Source organism: Oncorhynchus tshawytscha, linkage group LG11 (assembly GCF_018296145.1).
Source record: "Oncorhynchus tshawytscha isolate Ot180627B linkage group LG11, Otsh_v2.0, whole genome shotgun sequence".
Classification (NCBI taxonomy): Eukaryota; Metazoa; Chordata; class Actinopteri; order Salmoniformes; family Salmonidae; genus Oncorhynchus; species Oncorhynchus tshawytscha.
The window spans coordinates 31,153,562-31,181,412 of NC_056439.1; the positions used below are offsets into that span (position 1 = coordinate 31,153,562).

At 44.3% G+C, this 27,851-nt stretch overlaps 2 protein-coding genes across 3 annotated transcripts; both read left to right on the plus strand.

Annotated features, from left to right (window-relative positions):
- Positions 1 to 1,045: 1,045 nt before the first annotated feature.
- On the plus strand, positions 1,046 to 15,284 carry LOC112233208. 2 transcript variants are annotated; one of them, XM_024400662.2, is made up of 20 exons: positions 1,046 to 1,178; positions 3,309 to 3,426; positions 3,652 to 3,744; positions 3,890 to 4,033; positions 4,267 to 4,425; positions 5,001 to 5,082; positions 5,184 to 5,373; positions 5,505 to 5,648; positions 5,762 to 5,952; positions 6,071 to 6,206; positions 6,317 to 6,428; positions 6,519 to 6,648; positions 6,742 to 6,925; positions 7,027 to 7,369; positions 7,725 to 7,824; positions 7,964 to 8,082; positions 8,210 to 8,388; positions 8,497 to 9,085; positions 10,174 to 10,283; positions 12,570 to 15,284. In XM_024400662.2, exons 1-20 carry the CDS (start codon positions 1,170 to 1,172, stop codon positions 12,693 to 12,695), a joined length of 3,258 nt encoding a protein of 1,085 aa, XP_024256430.1. In that variant the 5' UTR covers positions 1,046 to 1,169; the 3' UTR covers positions 12,696 to 15,284. The 2 variants fall into 2 exon arrangements, with proteins under 2 accessions (XP_024256430.1, XP_024256431.1); XM_024400663.2 differs by having other exon boundaries at positions 10,174 to 10,277.
- An 8,591-nt stretch (positions 15,285 to 23,875) lies between these two features.
- LOC112261741 (transmembrane protein 179) lies at positions 23,876 to 27,219 on the plus strand. The gene is made up of 4 exons (XM_024437337.2): positions 23,876 to 24,240; positions 25,862 to 25,999; positions 26,214 to 26,292; positions 26,433 to 27,219. The coding sequence occupies exons 1-4, from the start codon at positions 23,939 to 23,941 to the stop codon at positions 26,613 to 26,615; spliced, it is 702 nt and encodes a 233-aa protein (XP_024293105.1). The 5' UTR covers positions 23,876 to 23,938; the 3' UTR covers positions 26,616 to 27,219.
- The last annotated feature ends 632 nt before the right edge of the window (positions 27,220 to 27,851 follow it).

Genomic DNA, 27,851 nt, shown 5'->3' on the forward strand with positions numbered 1-27,851 from the left:
CAAATCTGGTGCAGTCCATGAGGAGGAGATGCACTTCAGTACTTAATGCAGCTGGTGGCCACACCAGATACTGACTGTTACTTTTGATTTTGACCCCCCCTCCCCCTTTGTTCAGGGACACATTATTCAATTAAGGTTAGTCACATGTCTGTGGAACTTGTTCAGTTTATGTCTCAGTTGTTGAATCTTATGTTCACACAAATATTTACACATGTTAAAGTTTGCTGAAAATAAATGCAGTTGACGTTTGGTTTTTTGCTGAGTTTGTTATATGTCTGATCTGGCTCCCATCACTGTTTGTTTTTCTCTTCAGTGACAGTCATCTTAAGGTTTGGCCTGGAGGTAGTTTAGCCGTAGTGACTCCGGTGGAGTAACAGACACCAGCCTGTGGCAGCGTCAGAGTGAGTCCAGTTTGCTGGCCAAGCCCCCTAACCCTCCTAATAATTCCCTCTAATCTGCCCTGTAGGATTTGGACGTACCTTCTGCCACCTGCGCAAATCTGACTGCAGCACCACAAAGAGTTGTAATGGCCAAAGGCGTGTTTGGGTGTTTGTACGTTTGTGTCCAGTCAGCTCTCCTTTGAGTCTTAGTCTCCAAGTCAACAGGATGAGGCCAAGTAAGGCAATATATCAAGTTTAAATCAATTTTGTTATGAGGACAATATTATGTTTACAAGAAAATACGGAAAATGTGTCAGATTGTTTGATAATGTGTCAGATTGTTTGATAATGTGTCAGATTGTTTGATAATGTGTCAGATTGTTTGATAGTTTGTCCTAATGTGATACAATTAACAAAGTTTGTGCTGCCCTCTGGTGCTTTGATGACACTATGCATGTGTCAGCGGAAAGTAAATGGCCCAAGAAAGAGTCAAGAATGAGTATTGAAAGCTCCAGATATCTTAATACAGACTCCATTATCCTCATGGTGTTATTGTATTTGCCACAAATCACTTTCACCAGCCCCCCACACTCTTTCCCATTCCTGAGCTCTTTTTTTTCTCTCCCTCTCACACACACGTCCATACGCATCCACACAGCCAATCAGCCAATGAGATCGAGATTACTGGATTACCATGTCCCAAAGGAGCTTGTGTAGGAGGAGAGTTCCACTGTGGACACACACTGGCCCAGTCAGCACATCCACAGCGATCCCAGGAGCACCGGACCAATGTGGCAGGTAAGTTCTGGAGTTCCCAGTTTAGTCAATCATGGTTCTTCAGTGAAATGGCTGTCACTTGCAGTATACTCTCATACTGTGATTCCATCTTATTGGAAATATCAAGGATAGCAGCCCTCTAGGCTTTACGGCACTGCAAGTTAACTACATTCTTAAAGCCATACACATAACATTGGCCTTCAATTCTGTAAAGGATGTTATATCCTATGCAGTATTGTATTTGATCTAAAAACCAATTATCCTCTCTGATGCTTGTGGTTTGTAGTTCCAGTGTTAATACAGCAACATGACTTAATGTTAATTTATTTAATGCATTTCCTTTGGAATGGGATTAAAACCATCTATGGATATGAGGGATTATGTTCAGTAATGGCCTATTGAAAAAGAGATTACATTGATGTGTAGCCACTGTGTGTACGAATTACAACAGAGAAGGATCGCATGACTGCACTGTCTGATTGACTTCACCCCCAGTATGTTGTACCGTAGCTGTGAATTTGTACATAAAGTTTTTCATCCAGAACCTTAATTTGACCAGACTTTGAGGGATTTGAGAACATGTTCTCTTTTAAAACAATGATTTACAGTGCATTCAGGATTTTTTTCAGACCCCTTGACTTTTTCCACATTTTGTTATGTTACAGACTTACTGTAAAATTGATCACATTTTTTCCCCTCATCAATCTACACACAATACCCCATAATGACAAAGCGAAAGCAGGTTTTTAGACATTTTTGCTAATTTATAAAAAATAAAAAACTTAAACAATATTCAGACCTAATGCTATGACACTCGAAATTGAGCTCAGGTGCATCCTGTTTCCCTTGATCATCCTTGAGATATTTCCACATCTTGATTGAAGTCCACTTCTGGTAAATTTAAATGATTGAACATGATTTGGAAAGGCACAAACCAGTCTATATAAAGTCCCACAGTTGACAGTGCATGTCAGAGCAAATACCAAGCCATGAGGTCGAAGGAATTGTCCGTAGAGCTCCGAGACAGGATTGTGTCGAAGCACATATCTGGGGAAGAGTACCAAAACATTTCTGCCGAATGTAAGGTTCCCAAGAACACAGTGGCCTCCATCATTCTTAAATGGAAGAGGTTTCGAACCACCAAGACACTTCCTAGAGCCGTCCGCCCAGCCAAACTGAACAACTGCTGGAGAAGGGTCATTGAGGTGACCAAGGACAAGCATCTCTGCAGCACTCCACCAATCAGGCATTTATGGTAGAGTGGCCAGACAGAAGCCACTCCACAGTAAAAGGCACATGACAGCACGCTTGGAGTTTGCTAAAAGGCACCTAATGGACCAGATTCTCTGGTCTAATGAAACCAAGATTGAACTCTTTGGCCTGAATGCCAAGTGTCACGTCTGGAGGAAACCTGTCACCATCCCTAAGGTGAAGCATGGTGGTGACAGCATCATGCTGTGGGGATGTTTTTCAGCAGTAGGGACTGGGAGACTAGTCAGGATCGAGGGAAAGATGAACAGAGCAAAGTGGAGAGGGATCCTTGATGAATACCTGCTACAGAGCACTCAGGACCTCAGATTGGGGCAAATGTTCACCTTCTAACAGGGCAACGACCCTAAGCACACAGTCAAGACAAAACATGAGTGGCTTCGGGACAAGTCTCTGAATATCCTCGAATGGCCCAGCCAGAGCCAGGACTTGAACCCGATTGAACATCTCTGGAGAGACCTGAAAATAGCGGTGCAGCGATGCTCCCCATCCAACCTGATAGAGCTTGAGAGGATCTGCAGAGAAGAACGGGAGAAACTCCCCAAATAAAGGTGTGCCAAGCTTGTAGCGACATACCCAAGAAGACTTGAGGCTGTAATCGCTGCCAAAGGTGTTTCAACAAAGTACTGTGTAAAAGGTCTGAATGTTTACGTAAATGAGATATTTCATTTGTATTTGTATTTTTTTTTTGCAAAACATTTTTTAGACCTGTTTTTGCTTTGTCATTATGAGGTATTATGTGTAGATTGATGAGGGGAAAAAACGATTTAATTAATTTTAGAATAAGGCTGTAACGTCACAAAATGTGGAAAAAGTCAAAAGGTCTGAATACTTTCCGAATGCACTGTATGTGTTTGGTACATTCACTGTTAACATTCTCAGGGTGTGAGAGGGTGCAACAGCAGGACTATGATGGACACGGAGGATCAGTGGACACAGGCCTTGGCTAGCAACAACGTGAGGGCCATCCTGCGCTGGATATGCAGCCTTTCAGCTGAAGGTCAGATCACTGGACTGGCAAGATTAAAATCACATGCAGCATACAGTACTTACAGCCACTTACTGTGTCTAAGAATGGTTGGATACTTTAACATACTGTAATGATTCGATGATTATAATATGTGATCATTAGTAACATTTCTTCTCAGTTCATGCTGCTTTTTATTATGACCCGTTATGTAATTGCATGAATTTGTCTCATTCCATTAATTTGTTTGTCTCTCAGTGGGAAATGCTGATGTGGAGGCCAGCCTTGCTACTTTCAGCAGCTGGGTCCAGAGGACGGCTGAAGTTTCAAAGAAGGAGTTACTCACCCTTTGTAAGGAGAGATGCACCACAGCACCAGCTATCCCAAACAGAGCCAAAGGCTATCGATCCCAGCTCTTTCCACAGCTTTATTACAAAGGTCTTCTACTGTCCCCTCTCTCTGGGTCCCCCTCTCTCCTCCTCTCCCCTGTTTCTAGGCTTCAGCCGTTGCCAGGGCCTGTGGATGTTCCTGGACCACAGCTGCTTCACCAGGGTGCACCTGCTGCTGCAGCGGCTGAGGAACCTGCTTACCCTGGCCCAGTGGGGGAGGAGGCAGAGCGGCCTGACACACTTCTGGCATGGTGCAGTAGTATTCAAACCCTGGCCCCCCTCTCACAATGGTCATATTGTTGCATGAATGATATCAACTGGCTAGTTTGTTTAATACAATGATCTTACCTTGACACCTAGTGCTAGCATTTGGTATGGTTGTAACAGTATAGGTAAAAATAGGATTGGAATTGTAGTTTCTATCAAGAGAGCTGTTTTCTGATCATGATTGAATGGTGACTGTCTGTCCTCCATCTGTATGTAGGATTGGGGATCCCATGTGTGGTCTGCAGGGCCGGGTGTGGATCCTCAGCTGTGAGGCAGGACTACTGGAATCGGATACACAGAGCTCTGAAGCAACACATCTGGCTGGGTCGGCTTGTACAGTGGTGGGGCATCACCGGACTCCTGCCCAAGTATCCTGGTAAGGATGCATACGTTAACGTTATAGCAGGACAAACAGTCAAACTGTACAAACGGTCACTCTTTGCATCACAGAGTTGTTACTACTGTGTAACTATTCTTATAAGTACAATGTAACAAGTGTTGTATGTTGTAGTGTTAGGGTTGAAGTTAAGGTTAGTCTAGTGCAGGGTTCCCCAACTGGCGGCCTGCGGGCCAAATTTCTCCCGCGGGTTGTTTTATTTGGCCCCCAAGTTTTCTTATTTAAAAAAAAAAAGAATTATACATAAGGCTGTAAAAACACCAGGAAAATCAGCTCCAAGTGATTTTTTAAAAAGAAATCTGTTCCCAAATATTCCCATGATTAATAGAGGAAAAGCGTGATCGTATACAAATGTAAGCAAGGTTTGAAATGGTTTGTCTTAGTCAAACATATCTGTTTTGGCTTCTTGTGGTCAATTTCCAGTCTACAAATTATTTGTCATTTTGTTTCCGGCCCCCATCCGCTCCAGAAAAAATTGTCCTGCGTCTGAATCTAGTTGATGATCCATGGTCTAGTATTTATAGGTACACTGACTTGTCCTCTCCTCCTCGCAGAGGCTCAAGAAATGAAGCGGATCTATCAGATGTGGAGAGAGATGGATCAGAACCACCGCAGGGCTTCCCTCCACACTCTTGGGTAACTCTTAAATCACTGATAGGTCTCTCTTGCTCTATTTCTGTCTTCTTCCTTTACTCCCTGATCAATCTTTTAAAAATCTATTCTCTTTATTTGATTAGATGGGAGGAGGAGGGACGGGAAAGGTGGAATTCACTGATCCAGGGTATGGTGGCTCAGATGGACCAACAACATGGGCCCATATGGATTTCTGAGGACTGCACAGACCAGGGCTATCCACCCCCTAACCTGCAGGCTCTTCTGAAGCTGGTGCTGGTGCCTCGCATCAACAACATGTCTGTTCAGGCCATTGTATCCGAACATGGAGAATCCATAAAGTGTCCTCAAAGATATGACTGTGTTAATATGACTGTCATGTGAACTGAACTGAATATACAGTATTCTTGATTATGTACACTACACTTAACACAGCCTGTGCACAGCTCATGTACTTCATCCTGGACATGGCACATTTCCTGCAGTGCAAAGATGACCTCCTGCAGTCCTTTTGCCACGCCTTCATCATCCCTCCCAGCTTCTCCCAGCAGATCCGGGCCTTCTGGCTCCTCGACCATGGACACTTATTGGTACCTTTGCTCTCACTATAACGTTTAGTCTATCGATGTGTATGTCTTCCTGGATTTAGCAGGGCTCAACAGAGCCGACAGATTTTCCTATGGCTGTCATTGCCTCTGTGTAGGGCTCCATGGAGCTGCTGCTGAGCCCCAGGTCTGAACCACCCTGGTTCTCCTGGCAGCACCACTGCATCATCCACAGCCTGCTGAGGAGAAAGCAGCTCCGCTTGGCGCTGAAGTACATCTACTGGACCAGACTAGCCACAGACACCCCCCACGACCTGAAGCTCTGTGTGGACGTACTCCTACAGAACAGGTAGGGCTAAATACACTAGCATGTGCTATACCAAATGGACTACTGTATGTATACCATGTACTCTGGCTCTGTATGGCTCACGGTTTTCATATTACATCTTGTTTTCTCTGCCCCTAAGCCATGTCTCAGATGCCTGGGCCCTCCTGAAGAAAGGTCACACAGGAAGTAACGACATGGTCAGGTACTTCCTCCATGGATGTGAGAGGCTTGGCCTATGTGTGGCGGCTTCCGACTGCATGGAAGCAATATGGAAGGTGAACCTCTTTGTAAAACTATCATAAGACATGTAAATACTTAGGCATGTACATGCAGATTGCTTGTTGTCAGTAATCACATTTCTATTGAAAAACGGTACCTTTATTAGGATGTGGGCCACTGTACTACTCAGTCGGAAGAGGCTGAAGGTCAGTGTGGAGTAGAGGGGCTTCCTCAGCGTAGGAGGACCACAGGGATCTCTATGGCAGTGAAAGAGCCAGGTATGGATCACTGATTGTGACTCATACTGATTTGAGAAATATCATCACTGTCAAGTATTCTGAAAGTCAGTGAAATGTTGTGAACTGCAGGGGGTCCCATTCATCCGTTATCTGCCCTGCTGTATCAGTCTCAGAACATCAACACACTCTCTTCAGAGGATTTCATCAGACTCCTCAGGGAATCTATGGTTGAACTGAGACAACCCCAGCCAACAGCAAGGTACATTATTCAATACAAAATGACTAAAATGTTGTTTACAAAACTACCCAAAGTCAGTGTGTGTTTGGTATAATCCGTTTTTCCCTGGCCCAGTGAGGAGGTGACATGGCCAGGGGAGCACCAAGAGAGGAGAGGGAGCTGTCGGAACCTGAGTCTGACCATCCAGGCCCTTAGGCACCACCTCCCTAGACCCTCCCCAGTGGGTATGATGACTGACAGGCTGGGAGAGCAGGGAGACACAGAGCCACCTGATCATGACCTGCCTCTTATAGCTGCGGTACTTTACTACTGTGGCTCTGTCTGAGAGTGAGTGTGCTGAGGAATAATACTTTGGCAATGATGAATATGAAAATAATGAATTTCCTTGTCTCAATGCAGGAGAAACCCTGGACCCCGGCACATCTCTCCTCTCAATCCCTGTCCAAGGAGACCTCTGAATCTATGTTCTCTTTCACATCTTCCCCCTCACTGCCCTGCCTGAGACCGGGCATCCCATATGTGTATGGGAGCACAGTAATGCTACAGCGGATCTCATCCCTGCTCAGTGATAGAGGACGGTGCCAGAACAGTCAGGGTGACAGCCCTTCCCCCCCAGCAGACATACTCCTCCCAGACTACCCTGACCGGACTCTGACACTAGAGGGTGCCACAGACCCTGTCTCCTTCAACAGCCTCAGTAAAGACAGCATGGAGGTGGAGGAGCTGGTGTTCTCCACTGAGTGTGAGTTCAGATGCACAGACTAGAGGTGTTTTATACTCAACATTTAAGTTGTCGGCTCCTTTTGAAGTAATGTTCTTGAGTATTAACCCAGCGGAAATCCATGTTCTGGTCATCTGTTGTTGAAAGTGGGGCGACAGGGTAGCCTAGTGGTTAGAGCGTTGGACTAGTAACCGGAAGGTTGCCAGTTCAAACCCCTGAGCTGACAAGGTACAAATCTGTCGTTCTGCCCCTGAACGGGCAGTTAACCCACTGTTCCTAGGCCGTCATTGAAAATAAGAATTTGTTCTTAACTGACTTGCCTAGTTAAATAAAGGTGAAAAAAAAGGGGGAAAAAGGTGTTTTCTGTTTCCTTTAGGGGGAGTGGAGGACATAATGACCTGTGATATACCAGGAGATGACATCTTCAATGTGGAAGAGGAGGCAGTTCCTCCTGTAGATGTAACGTTAGACAGAAGGTGACCCTTCTCAATCCTCAATGTTTACTTTATAATTTCATTAACAGACCATAATTCCACTCTTTGCTGTGGCCAGCATTGTGTTATGCAGTACAATAAGATAAAGGACATGTTCTTTATGTGATCATTTGTTTGTCAGGCATAGTCTGAGCAGACTGAACCTCCATCCTCAGTTCTACAGTAATGAGGACAACCAATCAGTGCCCTCTGTATCTGAGATCCAAGTGGAGAGTCACAACTTCCTGACACCTGACTATGGTGTGTTTCAACTGTTAATACATTCTGTGTTGCGGCTGTGTTTTCACTATATCTACTGTATGATTTGACTGAGAAATAATTCAATAATTGTCCCTTTAACTAACTGCTTTTGTTCATGTTAATCCAGAGAAAATGGACTACTACAAGGAGGTTACTGACAAAATCATGCATGCACCAAGTGTGAGTGGCGTGTGGAGCATCATGCCTGGAGGGGACAAATCAGGGAACATCCGCTCCCAGACCTCCACCTTCTCTGGGGCTGTTGCTGCCTCATCTCACTGCTTCCTGGAGCTGGAGCCCTTACAGGTGACAGACCTCTCTACTGTCCAATTACATACATACTGTACATACTATGCAGACAACCTACAGTATTTGCCAACTCAACTGGGTTTCTGTATGTCTGTGTTTGTTCAGAGGGCATTCGACCCTCCACCGCTTGAGGATTCAGTGGAATGTTTCCGCCGGGACTCCCAGGATGCAGTGGACCAACCGGAGATCCTGACCTCCTGTGCACTCACTGAGACCACCCAGGATCTGCTCTCTGAGCTCCACCAGACCTTCTGCTTCCTGGAGGAGCTGGGAGACACACGCTCCAGTGGCCCAGAGACAGAGAGAGGCTCTACCCTGGAGGGGGAGCAAGACAGTGGGGCTTCTGGGAGGTACATCAGGCCCTTCTCTCTCCAGGACTCCTCTCTGCTCATCCCCCTGCGGAGGTCCGCACGCTCCAGACAGCTACAGGTTCCTGGGGTGTCTCTGTCCCCTAGGACTAGCCCCAGCCGCACCCCCCAGCTCAGCCCCTCCTCAGCCCTAGAGACATCCAGGGATAGGTTACCTGGAGGGGGGAAGGCCTCGCACAAGGAGGATGCATCATGCTTCAGAAGCACCCCAGAGGATAGGCTAGGCCACTGTAAGCTGGGCAGCTGGTGGAAACAAGCCCTGGAGACCCGGAGGGCATCCACTGGCCTACTCCCTGCCATAGAGCAGGTGTCCACGATCTCACGAGGTAATGTGTGTGTGTCTGTGTCTGTGTGTCTGTGTGTCTGTGTGTCTGTGTGTCTGTGTGTGTCTCTGTGTGTCTGTGTGTGTCTGTGTGTGTCTGTGTGTGTCTGTGTGTGTCTGTGTGTGTCTGTGTGTGTGTGTTGCATAGAAATGACAAGCTACTCTATCTTGCGTTTAGAAAACCCATTTAGTGTCACAGCTAACAAAGTTGGTAATTTTGCGCCGATTTGCCTGTATAACAATATTAATATTATTACTTAATATAGTATAGCCTCTAATATCATCTCCCTTTGTCATTGTGACGGGGAACGTTGAGAGAGCCTTTTCTTTTGGAACTTTACATTGATGGAGCATTAGAAACAGCGGCTGGCTGGCTGGCTGGCTGGCTGGCTGGCTGGCTGGCTGGCTGGCTGGCTGGCTGGCTGGCTGGCTGGCTGGCTGGCTGGATAGAGTGTGTGTGTGTGGTGTGTGGTGTGTGGTGTGGTGGTGTTGTGGTGTTGTGGTGTTGTGTGAGATAGTTGGCCTGTTGCTGTCACCCAGTGGGGAGTCTATGTCCGGAATGGGACCCAGGTACCGCACAGAGAGGAGGGGGTGCACTGTAGTGTCAGACTTGTACTTGCTCAACCTTGCCACAGTTACTCATCTGTGACCACCACCCCCTGCTCTCCGTGGTAGGGGCCTTCCACTGATGTTACCCAGAGCAGATGGAGCTCTGCTGGGCCTGGGGGAACCACGCCTCACAGCCCCACACACCACACTAATTCCCTACCTCATCACTGGGACCAGGGCTTAGGAGACCAACACACAGCAGGGGCCAAATGTGACATTTAATTAAAGCTCTGTTTGTGAAATAAAATCAATAGTTTCAGAAAGCAGGTGATCTTGATATTTTTTTCGTGCTTCTCAGAAAATGAGGTGCGTTTGTTAGCATGCCAATGAGGAAGTGGCAGAGACCGTTCAAGTGGCTTGGCCATATTGACATACGAGGTCTCTGTGAGGTTTTAATGTTACACCATGACAGCTGTAACACCTCTGAGGGATCTAGTTTGAATCCTTTCCTGTTCTCCCTGTTCCCTCTCTCTTTATCTACAGAAAAGAGGGCCTCTCTCGTCCCAGGGCAACCCTACTCCCACAGTACGATCAACTTCCAGGAGTCTCCGGCCAAGCAGAGAGGAGACAAGTGGGAGGTCAAACAGGTACAGGTAATTTCTCTCTCTGTGGTCCCTATTTCACTAGACCCACAATAACATCTGCTAAACACGTGTATGTGTCAAATACATTTGATTTGGCCTCACATAGAGAGTGTCAGTATAGGGGGAAATATGCTATGGTTGTCCAATGGGGGGCAGTGTTGTCCCAACTTGGAAGTTTTTATTTAGTCTCTGATTTGAATGACCTCATACCTACCCCCAAGAGCCAGCCCATCCCAGCAGGTACCCTCTCCTTCTCCCTTCCCCCTGTCACAACCTACACATCTTCCTCATCCGACTCAGTAATGTCATATAAAAACATGGTGGAATCGTATTCAGGCTTTGATAAAACATTTCTTAATACTTTGTTGTTACATTGAATTGGTAATGAATAGAGCTAATGACTAAATGATTTCCGGACTACTTTGATGTGACATGCATGCTATAGGTACTACATTCACTTTGTGTTTCTCTGACAAAAGTTGTAGACTGCTTTCTTGGCTCCTTCTAATCTCTCCAGCCCCCTTCTTATCTCTCTGGCCCCGTTTATACCTGTCGCTTACATGGGTCCTTTGTCCTGATCTTGCGCTGAGATTGCCAGTTTAAAATCAAATCAAATCAAATGTTATTTGTCACATGCGCCAAATACAATACTTACAAGAGCTTAACCAACAATGCAGTTCAAGAAATAGAATTAAGAAAATATTTACCAAATAGACTAAAGTAAAAAATATATAATAAAAAGTAACACAATAAGAATATCAATAACGAGGTTATATACAGGGTGTGCCGGTACCAAGTCAATGTGGGGGGTACAGGTTAATCAAGGTCATTTGTACATGTACAGTAGGAAGGGTGAAAGTGACTATGCATAGATAATAAACAGCGAGTAGCAGCAGTGTACAAAACCGATGGAGAGGGGGGTCAATGTAAATAGTTCGGGTGGCCATTTGATTAGTTGTTCAGCAGTCTTATGGCTTGGGGGTAGATGCTGTTAAGGAGACTTTTGGACCTAGACTTGGCGCTCCGGTACCGCAATGTGGTAGCAGAGAGAACAATCTATGAATTGGGTGCCTGGAGTTTTGACAATTTTTTGGGCCTTCCTCTGATACTTTACACTTTCACGATGTGTCCTTTAATTATCTACAACCGTCTAAAAATGTGTGCACAAACAGAATGAGGACAAGATCAGGACAAAGGGTGTATGTTAAAACAAGGTATTAAGTGGCTTTTGTCTAATGCATTGACAGATCTAACAGTTGGTGCGTTTGACATCATGATGTCAGCAGTGGCTGTACAGCATGTGTACTGCAATGTTGCTGCACTGATACGATTAGGCAGTTGTTCAATTGAGATTTAATTATGTAATTGTTTAATTGGGATGTAATTATCTTATTGTTTGGTTGGAGTCAAGGGAACCATATGGAGCCTGGCAGGTGAAATGTAATTACACAAAGTTAATTCATGATGACGTAGTTGATAATTATACCTTTGGGATGCTGACTGGTGGATGTGGGAATGGTTGATGTTCTTTGACACATTGAATGCTGATATTGCAGAATTCTAAATTAGCACCCATCATAAAAGATACTGATTTATTCCATTACATTAACTTGTTAAAACACTGCTTAGATTGATGTTATAAAGATATGATTTATTCCATGTTTTATTCAATTTTTTCACTTTGTGTGACCAACCCACATCTGTATTTCAAAGAGAACAAAGTGGTTGGGATTTGATGAATTGGCAGATTAGGAGATATTGATGATAAAAGTCATACTAAGTAGCATAATATCCAAACATCTCCAATTAAAACACAGCAGCTATGGATAAACAGAGTGCCGGATATTAGGTTGACTACTATACATTTTCACTGTTTTTGTCCCATGTGACCTCATGATCAGATTGGTTTTGGTGAAGTAAGGTTGCGGTGTTCAATGAAAGGGATGCTCAACAAACAATGTGGATGACACTGGTACCACACACAGATGTAAAGACATTACTGGAAGATTTGAGCTTGTTGATCAACTTGTGTGGATCTTTCTGAAAATCTTGACGTTTGTATGGAGAGAGGCAGTCTGAATGAAGATAGCTCGTTGGGTTGAGGTGACACATTGAGATGAATGGCCTCTATTAGGAACATTTCATCAGTGCCTGAGCCCTGTGGTTTCAGTCTCCCTCAACCCCCGGGGAACGATTAATGACCACAGGATATTTCATCACCCCCTCCATTTCCCAACTCAGGATATGAGGGCCTAATTGTGTCTGTTGTCTGGTGTTCTATCCCCTGTCTTCCAGGCGGAGAAAGAGGAGCTGCTGGGACGGAGGGGCTCTGGGAAGTTGCCCCACCAGCGAGTGGAGCAGGACTTGGCGAGCCATAGGGGAGCCAGAGTGAAGAAAGGAAAACGGGTGAAGAAGGCATGAGGACATCCCGTTACACATCTATACTGTCATTCTGTAGAGTGACGAACAATCAGTGTATGTGTGTAAGATGTATAATTGACCAAATCCTGTATGGTATTACTGTTGTGCTACACTTCAAACCACTGTAAATTTAGTCAGGTGCAGACTGTTATTAAATGTTTTTTACTTGGCAGATACAAATGTATATTTCTCACTGAAAAGATTTGTTGTTTGTCACAGTAATGGCTCCACAGTAATGGCTCCACAGTAATGGCTCCACAGTATGCATGGACAGATAATCCAAATGGTGTGGTTGCATCTAAACACATGACGTTTCTCTTTTATCTAAAAAAAATATTCAATTTTGAGCATGGTGGTGATCGTCACCATGGCTGTCATGGATAATGGTGCAGTGACCTTAGTACACCACATATACGGTCACCTCACATCATCACCTCTCCTGTCACCTCTCTGAGCTCTTCATCTGACAGGTCCTGATTCCTTTGACGACCCCTCCGCTCCTATAGGCTGCTGGTGTGTTCTCTGGACACATCCTCCTCCTTATACAGTTATCACATACACACACACACACACACACACACGGAACAGCTCATCAATAGTTAATCTCTCAGTAATTATTGACATGGGTTAAATGATTTAATACTTCACGAACCCAGTCGAGATTAAGAATAGTGGATTCTGGGTCATTTGCGTATCGTCTCAATGATCTGAATAGATGCAAGGTCATTTGGATTGACTATAAGGATACAGATACTCTGGACTAACTCATTCTAAAAGCACCATATGGTGTCCTTGGATATCTATCTGTCAGTTTTCCCCCTTTTTAAAAAGGATTTGCCTTGCTGCTATTCCATCTCATGAAAAATGGATGACCTCCCAGTGCTAGTTGCTGCCGCCTTCTCTCCTCACATTTGCACAGTGCCCTGAGATTGCATGTATGTTAGCATCCCTCCCCCTCTCTCGATTTTGGAGGTGGAGGGGGTTGAATAATTTAACACACATTTCAGCATGACATTTCTGCTTGGGTTCTCCCGTCCATGAGCCAGGCCCACACACACACTGCACTATTACCAAAGATATGTGTGTCATCTTCTGGAGTTGTTAGGCCTCCCTGCATGACCGCACCAGGTGTGACCACCTCTGATACCCATTATGGTGCATGGGGCTGGAGGAACAGGACCAGCCAGTGTTTTGGATGCTTTAGTTTACACCTCAACAATCATTATTGGGATTGGCTGCACAGTTTGTTTTTTGAATCCAAAGAACCTTTCATACAGTAGAATATCTTCATCCTAGTTAAATAAAGGTTAAATAAAACATGTCATCCACATCTTACAGCGCAGTATAGTAATTCATGATTTGAGCACAAATAAAGATCTTCCAAATGGAAATATTCTAGGGGCAAAAACCTGTCTGGAAGTAATGATGCTCGAAAACATATCAGGACACGCGGTCTGGAAAATAAATAAATGTTCTGACCACATACATCCAATAACTCCCACTAATTTGAATACTGATAAAAATTGTGGAAACCTGGGCTCTGCACTGCAACAAAATTACACATAAATCATGTGCAGAGCAGACGAGGTTAAAAATCCCAACCAAACATGATGGATATAAATTGCTGTCTGATGTTTGTAAATCATTGTTCTAAATAATTGTCTGTGTGCGACTGGAGGCACTCTGGAAAATGCAGGGCGATTAATACTTGCTATTGCACAACTCTCCATGTGAGTTCCCTTCTGACCCCTGTAATGTATTTTTTATTGCTATTTCATCTATTTCTTCATCTTCAAAACGAGCGTCCTTAACCTTCCCCAGTGTAGATTCATATAGGCCACAGTAAGCCCCATCTTTGTAGGGGGTTAATATAGAATATTCAATCGATTTAGAATAATAAAACTAAATAATGCAGATATAACAGCTGCTACTTTCCATAACATGGAAATCATTTGCAGCTTATTTTCAAAACAATATATCCACCAATGTTGGTGTTTTGTCATCAGAAATGATTTCTTCTGGGTATGTTAACATGTGTGTACAATGTTGGTGTTTTGTCATCAGAAATTATTTCTTCTGGGTACGTTAACATGTGTGTACAATGTTGCTGTTCTCTGATGTTTTTATTCATCGATTTTAGATGTGTATGAAAATGAGTTTGTTTTACAAAATGCTGTATATTAATTATATATCCTGTATTTGACTGAAATATGGTTGTCTTAAGATGAATGCACTTACTGTAAGTCACTCTGGAGCATCTGCTAAATCACTAAAATGCCAAACATAAGATTTTTACACACAGATCTGATATTACTGTGTTGAATTACTTTATATATAATATTAATGTCAAATGTATAATTTGTAAATGTCTTTATTAAAAATGTAGTTATTTGTTACATTTGACTGTAAAACCTAGCAGTACTACTTATTTCTCTTGAGTGAGGCAGATATAGCATTTATCAAAAAACAATCTCTGAAATAAAATCGTCAAGTTTATTTGTTAAAAATCTATGTCTGTCATTAAACAACCCCATGCCATGGTTAGATAGTGAACAAAACACAGCGATCGCTTAGAATTTCTTTAAACAATAAAAGCTCATTTAACATTTCTGGAATGAAACTCTTCATTATGTCATCAAGGGCTTGAAATCATCCTCAACAGTAGCCTAGGTAGAGTGGAGAGTAAACATTACAGTTTCATGGGCTTCCTACTTGATGTTGAGTGGAGTACAGTAAAGGAAAAGGCAAGGCAGTGGTTAGGGTCAGAGAGGAGGCAAATCGTCAGATACAATCTTAGAAGAAAGGTGCTAAAACCTAAAACAGTTCTTTGGCTGTCCCCATAGGAGAACCCTTTTGAAGAATCCTTTTTGGTTCTGGGTAGAATATGTTTGGGTTCCATATAAAACTCTTTCCACAGTGTTCTACATGGAACCCAGAAGGGTTATACCTGGAACCAAAAAGGGTTCTGTGGGATCATCTGAAGAAGTCTTTTGTCTAAGAGTGTACCATGCCCACTGGAGGGCAATGTCTAAGCAGGGACATGGAGCTGGGTTGGTGGCTGACAAGGAGGTGAGGACAGAGCACTACCTGGGTTTCGCTGAGCTGCCTGTGGGTTTACTCTTTACCAGATGGCTTCACTGTTGACCAATGAGTCAGACAGTTACCTGTACCTCCTTGAGAGCTGTCACCATGTATCAGGAAACTATTGTGTGTGTGTGTGTGTGTGTGTGTTAGAGGTACATACATTTAGGTAACCAAGCATACCACATGAATGCAAATGTTAGGTATGACTTGAAGACGGCCTTGTATGCAATTTCTGTAGACTACTTCATTCTAATGGAAAACAATTATAAAAGTGATAATTATCAAGTACATTATCATGCACATCGATGATTGTATCCTTCCACCAAACTAGAACGATTTGGACTTACATTTATCTAAATGAATTATTTTTCTGCACAGCCCACAATATGAAGTGCATATTTAACCTTCAAGAAAACATTCTCCCATCTCAGGCATCAAAGCCCTATTATCGCCCGTTTTCTTATGGACACTATGGAGCTCTTTTATAATCATATTCAGACACCTGTAATAAAAGCAACATTTCCCTATGAATCATGTGTCCCTCAAACTAATTCAATAACTGCTAATATTAAATGTATTTAAAATCTCACACTTGCTATTCTAACGCATGAAATGGACACTGTCAGCGGCCTCATCCTTTTTGATCAAAAGTATGACTTCACTTCAAAGTTCAACAAACATAAAATTCATATTTCTTGACCTTTCCCTCAAATTCACAAAATGGTCACGTAACAGGATTGAAACGAGGGTAACGGTTGAAGAGACATTGAAGAGGCTTCCATATGAATTGGTGTAGCGTAGACGCAGGAAGCAAGTGCACTTAGTGAGTTTAATGACGAAGAATGATACAAAACAAGAAAAGCGTCTAAACATGCAAACATAAACAATATTGCCTGGTGGGTAATGAACCCAACACCGCTCCTCTGGACTGTACCCCTCCCAGTCCACCAGGTACTGGAGCCGACCCCCACAACGTCTGGAGTTCAGGAGGGACTTGACGGCATAGGCGGGACTACCCCCGATGTCCAGGGGAGGCAGTGGGCAGCATCAGCCAGGGGACAAGGAACCACCAGCATTAGAGAAATGGGAAGCTGTAATTGGTAAGTTACCTCATTGATCCTCTGGAGGACTTGGATGCACTGGAAGGGAGACAACCAGGTGGAGGAGTGATGAAGTGAGTTCTGGGTGTATTCCGCCCAGGGAAGAAACTGGGCCCACTCCCTCTGCCGGTCCTGACAGGGACTCCTCAGGAATCTCCCCGGCTCCTGGTTGGACCTCTTCACCTGCCCATTGGACTGAGGCCGGTACCTGGATGGGAGACTAACTGTGACCCCCAGCTTCTCCATGAAGGCTCTTCATACATGCGACTTGAATTGGGGACCACAGTCGGAGACGATATCCTCCGGAAGGCCATAGTGTCGGAAAACCTGCTGAAACAGTGCCTCGGTGACCTGGAGAGCCGTAGGGAGATCATAGAGAGGGATAAAATGGCAGGATTTGTAGAATCTGTCCACAACAACCATAACAGTGGTGAAACCATCAGACGGGAAGATCAGTGACAAAATCTATCAACAGATGGGTCCAAGGCCTCTGAGGCACGAGTTTCCCTGCTTGTGTGTTCCGGGGAGACTTGGTTTGGGTGCATACGGAGCAGTGAGACCTCTGTAGCCAATACACGACAAAGACCCCCTTCCTTCTTGGCTACGAAGAAACCAGCCGACGCATGGGAGGTCTCAATGCAATTAGATCTGGCTGCGCAGAGGTGCAGAGTCTGTTAGCAGGTCGATGGCACACTCCCAGGGGCGATGAGGAGGGAGACAGATGCCGCAAGTCTTTGAGAAAACCACCCGGAGATCCTGGTAACCCTCCGGGATGTCGGCCTGGAGGACATCCACAGGACTCTCAATCGACGTGGAACCACAAGGTAAGGGAAAGCAGATCTTCCGGCATCCGGGCGCCCAGGCCGTAATCTCAATCTTCGGGCCATGAGATGGTGGGGTCATTTTTATTTATTTTATTTTTATTTCACCTTTATTTAACCAGGTAGGCTAGTTGAGAACAAGTTCTCATTTGCAACTGCGACCTGGCCAAGATAAAGCATAGCAGTGTGAACAGACAACACAGAGTTACACATGGAGTAAACAATTAACGAGTCAATAACACAGTAGAAAAAAAGGGGAGTCTATATACATTGTGTGCAAAAGGCATGAGGAGGTAGGCGAATAATTACAATTTTGCAGATTAACACTGGAGTAATAGAGGCTTCAAGCTAAGTGGGTGGAAACGCTAGCCAGGAGTAATCATCCGGGGTTGCAATTAGCTAGTTAGCTAGTTGTGAAGATCCAGCTGAAAATGTTCCGTTTGCGGTGGGAATCCGGTGGGAATCCGGGGATTAAAAAAAAATATATATATATATATATATATATAGGTCCGTTATGCTCTCGTTAGAGTCGCGTTGTTCGAACTGGCGAGAGCTCTCCGAGCTAAAGGTTAGCTGATGACCGGTTAGCTGAAGACCGCTAGCAATGGTTTGCTGACTGATACCTGGTAGTTAGCTGGCTAGCTTCAGTTGAGGGGATCCGGATCCGATCCGGACAGCATGCCCTCCGATTTGACACACTGAAGTAAATATAAGTACTTTAGAAAAAATAGCTACATTGGGTGAGGCGGGTTGCAGGAGAGTATTTAGAAGTTGAGGTTTAGCAAAATGTTTTAAAAGATATGCGAAGAAAAATCTGTTAAAAAACACGATATATACAAGGGACACGACATGACAAGACGTCCGACTGCTACGCCATCTTGGATCACGTTGGAGCCACGGGAAGCCGAGTACGACTTTGTGTACGGGTGCCTGGATGATGAGGAAGAGGACGATTTCTTGGTATAGGTGGCCCACGCTGATGGTGTGGTGCTGTGATGCATGGGACCCTGCCAGATCCCAGTGGTTGGTTATCCAGTGCTTGAACCGGAAAGGAGAGCGGGTATGATGTTGTGTTCAGGGAGGAGGCAAGGGCCTGGTCAAGCACTGGATAACCGACCACTGGGATCTGGTACAGTCACACACACATCACAGCACCACTAGAGCTGTGGAAACACGAGGGACAGCCAGCTAGTGAAATCAGTACTAAGAAAGGCTTAGTGGAGAGTGAAGATGGAATACTCTCACCTGCCCCAGGAGACGGATGATTCCTGGACCGTCCCTCTGCTCTAGTGACGCCCTGGTTAGAATGTAGTGGACACCATTGAAGCTGGTTGTCTCAGACGGTGTTGCTCAGCTGTGGGGAGACATGTGGCCCCCACCTCCATGGGTTGAGGCTCTGACTCAGATCGGTCAACGAAGGAGGGAGAGAGGCGGTGGGAGTGCCGACACTCCCAAAGGAAGTTATCCAGATGGATGGCCAACGCGATGAGTGTGTCCAATGAGAGGGAGTCGTCTCGGCACGCCAGTCCATCTGGACCTCCTCACACAATCCTCTTCTGAATAAGGTGCGGAGTGCCGGCTCATTCCATCCGCTGGATGCTGCCACTGTAAGAAAGGTGAACGCGTACTCTGCAGCGGTCTGGTCGTCCTGCTGTAGTTGGAGTAGGCGTTCACCCCCCTTTCTGCCCTCTGTTGGATGATCGAACACTCCTCTGAACATGAACCTCCCATAGAAACCCAGCTCCTCCTCTCCTCTCTCCCAGACGGCCGTAGCCCATTCTAATGCCCGCCCGGTCAACAAAGAAATAACCGTGGCAAGATAGGACCTCTCGGTGGTGGGGGTTCCAGTTTGATGAGCAAAATCGAGGGCAATTGGATGAATTCCCGTCATATTTGTCTGGAAGGGACAAACGGGCATCGCTGACCTGGGCAGACTGCTGAATGGGCTGGGGTGCTGGGTCGACTCATGGTAGAGGATCCTCCGCTCGTTGGGGGTGATGCCCGTTGCGGAATATTTAGACATTGACGAACACGGATGACCTCATTCATCACCGTCCCCAATTGCGCCACCTGATTATGGTATTGGCGAAGTAGGTCTCCCTGTTCGCCGACCATCTGGAAGATGTCTCGGTTGGCTGCTTGCTTCCATTCTGTGAGGCAATATTCTGTAAAGTAGATGCAGGGAGTCAGGAAGCAAGTGCATTTAGTGAGTTTAACAACGAAGAACATTGACCGATACAAAACAAGAAAACCGTCTAAACATGGAAACATAAACAATATTGCCTAGTGGGTGATAACAACGGAGTGCTATATTAAGGGGAAGTAATCAGGGAGGTGGTAAAGTCCAGGTGTGCCTAATGAGGCACAGGTGTGCGTAATGAAGGTTTCCAGGTGTGCGTAAGGATGGGTTGCCAGGACAGGGGGTTAGTAGACCGGCAACTTCGAGCGCCAGAGAGGGGGAGGAGGAGTGGACTTGACCATTGGTTTTGTTTACTCAAATTCACTACAAGATTTTCAATACACATTGTATTTCATAGATATAACCATGTAATGAAGACAATAGATATCAAGTTGAATTAGAGATCTAATAACCCACAGGCTGGGTTCCCACTGTGTACACTTCCTATTGACAGCCTGAGGTTTTGTGTGTGTGTGTGTGTGTGTGTGTGTGTGTGTGTGTGTGTGTGTGTGTGTGTGTGTGTGTGTGTGTGTGTGTGTGTGTGTGTGTGTGTGTGTGTGTGTGTGTGTGTGTGTGTGTGTGTGTGTGTGTGTGAAAATCAAATCAAATGTACTGGTTACATACACATATTTAGCCAATGTTATTGCAGTTGTAGCGAAATGCTTGTGTTCGTAGCTCCAACAGTGCAGTAGTATCTAACAGTTCACAACAACACACACAAATCTAAAAGTAAAATAATGGAATTAAGAAATCTATACATATTAGGACAAGCAATGTCAGGGTGGTAATGCCTAAAATACAGTGGAATAGAATACAGTATATACATATGAAATTAGTAAAGCAGTATGTTAACATTATTAAAATGACTAGTGTTCCATTATTAAAGTGACCAGTGATTCCATGTCTATGTATATGGGGAAAGGGAAAGGGGGATATCTAGTTAGTTGTACAACTGGATGCATTCAACCCAACCCCTCTGAATCAGAGAAGTGAGGGGGGCTGCCTTAATTGAAACATACATGTTATCGGCGCCCGGGGAAGAGTGGGTTAACTGCCTTGCTCAGGGGCTGTCAGCTCAGGGCAACAGCCTCTAAGGTGCAGGGTTGAGTAACCGGGTGGTAGCCGGCTAGTGATGACTGTTTAACATTAGGCTTTGAGATAGAAGCTGTTTTTCAGTTTCTCAGTCCCAGCTTTGATGCACCTGTACTGACCTCGCCTTCTGGATGGTAGCGGGGTGAATAAGCCGTGGCTCGGGTGGTTGATGTTTTTGATGATCCTTGTAGGTGTCCAGGAGGGCAGGCAGTGTGCCCCCGGTGATGCGTTGGGCAGATCGCACCACCCTCTGAGACCTGCGGTTGCGGGCAGGTGCAGTTGCAGTACCAGGCGGTGATACAGCCCGACAGGATGCTCTCATTTGTGCATCTGTAAAAGTTTGTGAAGGTCTTAGGGTCCAAGCCAAATTTCTTCAGCCCCCTGAGGTTGAAGAGGTGCTGTTGAGCCTTCTTCACCACACTGCCTGTGCGGGTGGACCATTTCAGTTTGTCAGTGATGTGTACGCTGAGGAACTTGAAGCTTTTCACCTTCTCCACTGCGGTCCCATTGATGTGGGCAGGGGCGTGCTCTCTTTGCTGTTTCCTGAAATCCACGATTAGCTCCCTCAATGTTTTGTTGACGTTGAGCGAGTGGTTACTTTTCTGGAACCACTTCTCCAGGGCCCTCACCTCCTCCCTGTAGGCTGCCTCTTCATTGTTGGTAGTCAAGCCTTCTACTGTTCTGTCGTCTGCAAACTTGATGATTGAGTTGGGGGTGTGCGTGACAATGCAGTCATGGGTGAACAGGGAATACAGGAAGGGGCTGAACATGCACCCTTGTGGGCCCCCTGTGTTGAGGATCAGCGAAGTGTAGGTGTTGTTTCCTGCCTTCACCACTTGGGGGCGGCCTGTCAGAATCTATTGGGGCGGTATGCAAATTGTGGTGGGTCTAGAGTGTCAGGTAAGGTAGAGGTGATATGATCCTTAACTAGCCACAATGTCAGAAGTGAGTGCTATGGGGCTATAGTAATTTAGTTCAGTTACCTTTGCTTTCTGGGGTAAAAGAACAATGGTGGATATTTTGAAGCATGTGGGGACAGCAGACTGGGATTGGGAGAGATTGAATATGTGCATAGTAAACACTCCAGCCAGCTGGTCTGTGCATGCTCTGAGGACACAGCTAGGGATGCCTTCTGGGCCGGGACGTGGCTGGCACTATCTTGTAATGCACGTTCCCTCAAAAAGGAGACATCTGTGGCATTGTGCTGTGTGACAAAACTGCACATTTTAGAGTGTCCTTTTATTGTCCCAAGCACAAGGTGCACCTGTGTATTGATTATGCTGTGTAATCATCTTCTTGATATGCCACACCTGTCAGGTGGCAAAGGAGAAATGCTCACTAATAGGGATGTAAACAAATGTGTGTGCAAAATGAGAGATTATTAAGCTTTTTGTGGATCTTTTATTTCAGTTCATGGACATGGGACCACCACTTTACATCTAACATTTATATTTGTATTCAGTGTAGATAAAATGTAGTGGAAATTCAGTACTGAGAGAGACTTGGTCTTGGTAATTTCTTCAAACAATCATCTTTATTTAATATTGATTAATTATTGCAATAATGAGACCGTCAGCCCACCAGTCTTGACTGACTGACCTTTACATACGATGCACAGTTTTTATATAGCTGATACCAAGATTTCTTAGTCAGTCACTTCTAACCTACCCATAAGCCACCTTGGTTATCTACACAGGATGGTATTTTACTTAGTTTGCCAGATGCCAGGAATTTGAGACAATGAGGCATTGTTCTTAACTCTTTCAGGCTCTCTCTATTTTGAGTCACACACCACCACATTTTGTCTATAGAATGCTAGCTTTTAGGTTTTTATCACCAACACAAATCAATTGTCAGCTTTAAGCTATCTCTAGTAGAACCCATGTCCTCAACACCCAGACTAGCTGCAGGGTGCTAGAGTGGAGACCATAAAACACAGCATTAGCAGGACAGAAATATCTTTCTGTTCGTTAAGTAAATCATTGTTACATAGCCAACAAATAAGGTGAATACATAATTTTTCCCCTCACAAGATATATACAGTATGTTATGTAGTGGATGGGGCTTGCAAGCTGTTTCCAAAACATTGGACCAACTTGAGCAATGGCAAAGCCACATCTTACACATCTTAGCAAACAATCACTTTGTAAACTAATGTTAGCTTCAACTAACACGACAAGTACATTACAAGTACTGTAAAACTGTAAAACAAAGCTATATCCAGTCTATGATATTAGCCAGAAGGCTCTGATGCTAGCTAGCTGTAGTCAAGTCTATGGAAGAGGCTTGCTATAGCATCAGCTTTGTAGTGGTTATACTATGTTGAAACACTTGTCTTCAAATGTTCTTACATTTTTGTCACAACTGCATTGCTGTAGCTTTTAAATTAGGAGAATGTAATATGTAATTTTAACGAATTTGATACATATTTTAGAGATCTCCTCCATGTCGGCAATGCCTGACAACGCACTTGAAATCTGCTCCCGGGTAAAGAGAGCCTGGAATGTTCAGGCATGGAGTGAGCTTTGAGGGCGTTAGTTGGTGTAACGGGGTAGACTGAGTTATGCAACAATATTTGGTGATTTTAATAAATAATCATGCAATTAAAACATTCAACGTCAATAGTTATTGGCTACAGAGGACATGACAAATGCTTGGTGTCATTTGAAAACAAGCAATTTTCTGACATTAAAATTGAAATGAATGTAATGTTTACAGGGTACATTTCAGTTGATATTACATTGGATTTTGGTGACCCAAAACTTAAAACTATACTTAAAAAGGTCAGAGGGACTCAAATCGTACCATTTTCATGGAATTACCCGATTAGTAGAATATGAGATAAATTAGGCTCATTGAGACTGCTGCCTGCTCCAGCCTGAATGGTGCTGATGCTGCGCCCACGCTCAAGTGTCTACTGCGCAGTCGCCGATGCAAGAGACGCAGTAAGAGAAAATATATGGGAAAATGGCCCTCGATAATGTACTTTTTGCGCAATGCATCCTCTATTTTTTGGCGTTTGTGTTTGGCTTTATTTCCGTAGTGCCTCTCTCCGAAAACACGGAGGATTTTCATGGAAAATGCTTGCTTTTCACGCGTGGTATGTGGCAGAATGAGAACATCACAGTTTCAAAGCAGCGCTTCATCGTTGAGGAGTGGGGACCGGAGTCTTCCTGCAGTTTCATCACTTTTGTCGGGATAGCATCTCTCGTCCTCTCCGCAGTGCAGGCATGGAGACTGCTGTTCTTTCTTTGCAAAGGCCACGACGAGTGAGTGTCCTAATAATTTGTGGTTGTTCTGCATTACTGTCCATGTTTTCTTCGTGTGTATTTTATCTGAATTATTTTGATAGAGATATAAAGAGATGGGTTGTGTTTCAAGCAGCCCATCCACTCCCACGCCCGAATGATCAGTGATGCTGCTTGACTAAATACAGCAAAACCCAAACCCGCTAGCCATTCATTTAATATATTTTTCGGAGTCTTTTCTACAGATCTAGGCCCCACAGAATTTTAAAAAACGTATGTTTTTGCTATGGCACAATTTGCCCATCACCCTGCGTAGCTCTATAATCAATATGTTTAATCAGCCCGAGGGAAGAAATGCCATTTTCTGCCTTTTCAACAGAGTTGCAATCACAGAAACTGCATTTATGGATTAGGCTACTCTATCTGAAAGAGATGTGTCTACAATCTTTATAATAACATGTTTTACTACTGTGCAATGCAGACGATTTCATTGGTCTGACAGGTGACAGAATGAAACAGTGACAGACCATCCACTTAAACAAACATGTAGGCCTATCTAAAACTAAGAATGAATTAATTAGTGTGATATCTTTATATTGGTCATGGCATCCATAAAAATAACGCAATATAGCCACAATAAAAATCAAACCCACCACTCAAGCATTTGACAAGATGGTTGGAATAAGAAAAAAAACCACCACAATCTCCACAGACATCTTCAATTCAAATCCAATTCAACACTAAGGAAATGTGACAAGGGTGGTATTAAAGAAATCACATTATACACCTTCCTAATGAGTTGCACCCCCTTTTGCCCTCAGAACAAACTCAATTCGTCAGGGCATGGACTCTACAAGGTGTCGAAAGCGTTGCACAGGGATGCTGGCCCATGTTGACTCTAATGCTTCCCACAGTTGTGTCAAGTTGGCTGGATGTCCTTTGGATAGTGGGTCATTCTTGATACACACGGGAAACTGTTGAGCGTGAAAAACCCAGCAGCATTGCAATTCTTGACACACTCAAACCCGTGCGCCTGGCACCTACTAGCATACCCTGTTCAAAGGCACTTAAATCTTTTGTCTTGCCCATTCACCCTCTGAATGGCACAATCCATGTCTCAATTGTCTCAAGGCTCTTAAGGATCAACTTAAAAAAAAAAAAAATTCACCTAAAATGACATACAAAAATCTAACTGCCTGTAGCTCAGGCCTTGAAGCAAGGATATGCATATTCTTGGTACCGTTTGAAAGGAAATAGTTTGAAGTTTGTGGAAATGTGAAAGGAATGTAGGAGAATATAACACAATAGATCTCGTAGAAGATAATACAAAGAAAAAAACAACCGTTCTTTTGTATTTTTTTTGTACCATTACATTTGAAATGCAAGAGAAAGAACAGAATGTATTATTCCAGCCCAGGTGCAATTTAGATTTTGACCACTAGATGTCAGCGGTGTATGTGCAAAGGTTTGGACTGGTCCAATGAACCATTGAATTTCTGTTCAAAATTTGGTATCAAGACTGCCCAAATGTGCCTAATTTGTTTATTAATAACTTTTCATGTTCAAAATTGTCATGGTCAATCTAATGTTTTGTACACTCAGTGTATATTCTCTGTCTCTCACTCTCTCTCTCTGAGTGTAGTTCCCTGTTCAATGCCTTCCTGAATCTGGTGATCAGCTCCCTGGTGGTGTTCACAGTGTTCCTCTCCAGCACCATCGTCAGTGTGGGCTTCAACCTGTGGTGTGACGCCATCACAGAGGGAGGGAGCATGTCCAGCAGGTGAGACTCAAAACACCCTGTCTATACCTCACACTGTCTTTACATGTCTCCCAAGCTCTTCGATTGTCTGTGGCAAGATTTAGAAATACTATTGAGTTCCAACCGTATACCTATGATCATGTGACTAGTCGTGTCCCCTAATCTCAGTGACCAAAGTAACAGTATGAGCAGTTCTTCTCCTAAACTCACACCTTACTCTTTACTTGTATTTCAGCTGTGAGGACCTGCAGGACACTGATCTGGAGTTAGGCCTTGACAACTCCTCGTTCTATGACCAGTTTGCCATTGCTCAGGTAAGGGTCAGACGAATGTGTAGACTTATACACTATGTTGATACCTGAGACTGTACCAGAGTCTTCTGTCCAAATTTGACCCAGCTCTGGTTGAACCCTGTGACTATATTATATCTGTTAAACATGTCTCCTACCTGCAGTTTGGTCTGTGGGCAGCGTGGCTGACATGGATGGGTATCACGGTCATGGCCTTCCTCAAGGTCTACCACAACTACCGCCAGGAGGACCTTCTGGACAGTCTGATCCACGAGAAGGAGCTGCTGCTGGGAAGCTCGTCCCGCCGGGGCTCTGATGCCAACCAGATGAAGAGTGGCATGGTCTAACACCCAGAGGACACGTGCACATCACTGAAACATATCCTCTTATCCTACCCTTACTGCCATCATAGATAGGCCAGCCCCTGACAACCTATATACCATCAATTGAAATTCCATTAACTGTGATTAGAGTGCATTGTTATGCCTTGCTTACATATACTCCTCCTCAGATATATGCAGTCTGATTTACCAGTTGAAAACGCTGCTGTTGACAGCAAAGCGTAGGGTAAAGGCATTCCGGCTGTATTGTGGAGCTGATTCAATCCACTTGTCCACTTGCTATATTTATATTTGTTAATGAGTTACTGCTGACATGTCTTCCCCTTCAAGGCACTCACTGGAGTGTAAATTGGCTCAGAGAATCAAGGCCATTTAATGAGGATAGAAATGGAACGTAGAGACTTCTTTTAAAAATGACTTCCTATTTAGCTGCACTTAGATGATGACTCAACACAGGGTGGTTAAAGGATGGTGAAAATTGATCTTTTTTATTTGATTTTTTTTACTGTGTGCATGTAACATTAGACATGTGAGCAGGATGTAGTTGTTGATGTTGGGCAATATATTTTTTCGTAACAATCCAAATACATTCAGATTGTGCAGGCTTTCAGTAATGTGTGACTTCCTTGCCTACGTGCAGCAACAGAGTATGATGTGTGCTTTAGCGGTGTATTATACAGTATCTACAATTACCAAACAGTATTTTGTAAAAATGAAAACTGTACTATGTAAGAGACATGTATGGTCAATGAACTTAAGTTAACTGGGACAGAACTCAGGAGGAAATGCCTAAGAGTCATATAGCTAGATAAATCAGTCTACCTGATCATCCTGATAATCATAAAAAGTTCAGGCTGGTCATGAGGCAGAGGGTCCGATATTCCTCAATCCTCATGCCCCAAAAAAACATTGACTGTGAGTGAACAAATTATAAGTAACATAGATGGGATAACTCATTATCCAAGGCCAGTTCTGTGCTGTTGTGTGTGAAGAAATGTAGTCCGCAGTGTGGAAAGATGGAACATCACTTTATTACGCGTGCACACACACACACACACACACACACACACACACACACACACACACACACACACACACACACACACACACACACACACACACACACACACACACACACACACACACACACACACACACACACACACACACACACACACACACACACACACACACACACACACACACACACACACACACACACACACACCACCCTCACAGATC

Coding starts and splice junctions, on each gene's coding strand:
- LOC112233208 (XM_024400662.2), top strand. Junction 4,426..5,000: donor ACTCCTGCCCAAGTATCCTG/GTAAGGATGCAT, acceptor TCCTCCTCGCAG/AGGCTCAAGAAATGAAGCGG. Junction 9,086..10,173: donor GGTGTCCACGATCTCACGAG/GTAATGTGTGTG, acceptor CTTTATCTACAG/AAAAGAGGGCCTCTCTCGTC.
- LOC112261741 (XM_024437337.2), top strand. CDS start 23,939: ATGGCCCTCGATAATGTACTTTTTGCGCAATGCATCCTCTATTTTTTG. Junction 26,000..26,213: donor GGAGGGAGCATGTCCAGCAG/GTGAGACTCAAA, acceptor CTTGTATTTCAG/CTGTGAGGACCTGCAGGACA. Junction 26,293..26,432: donor ACCAGTTTGCCATTGCTCAG/GTAAGGGTCAGA, acceptor TCCTACCTGCAG/TTTGGTCTGTGGGCAGCGTG.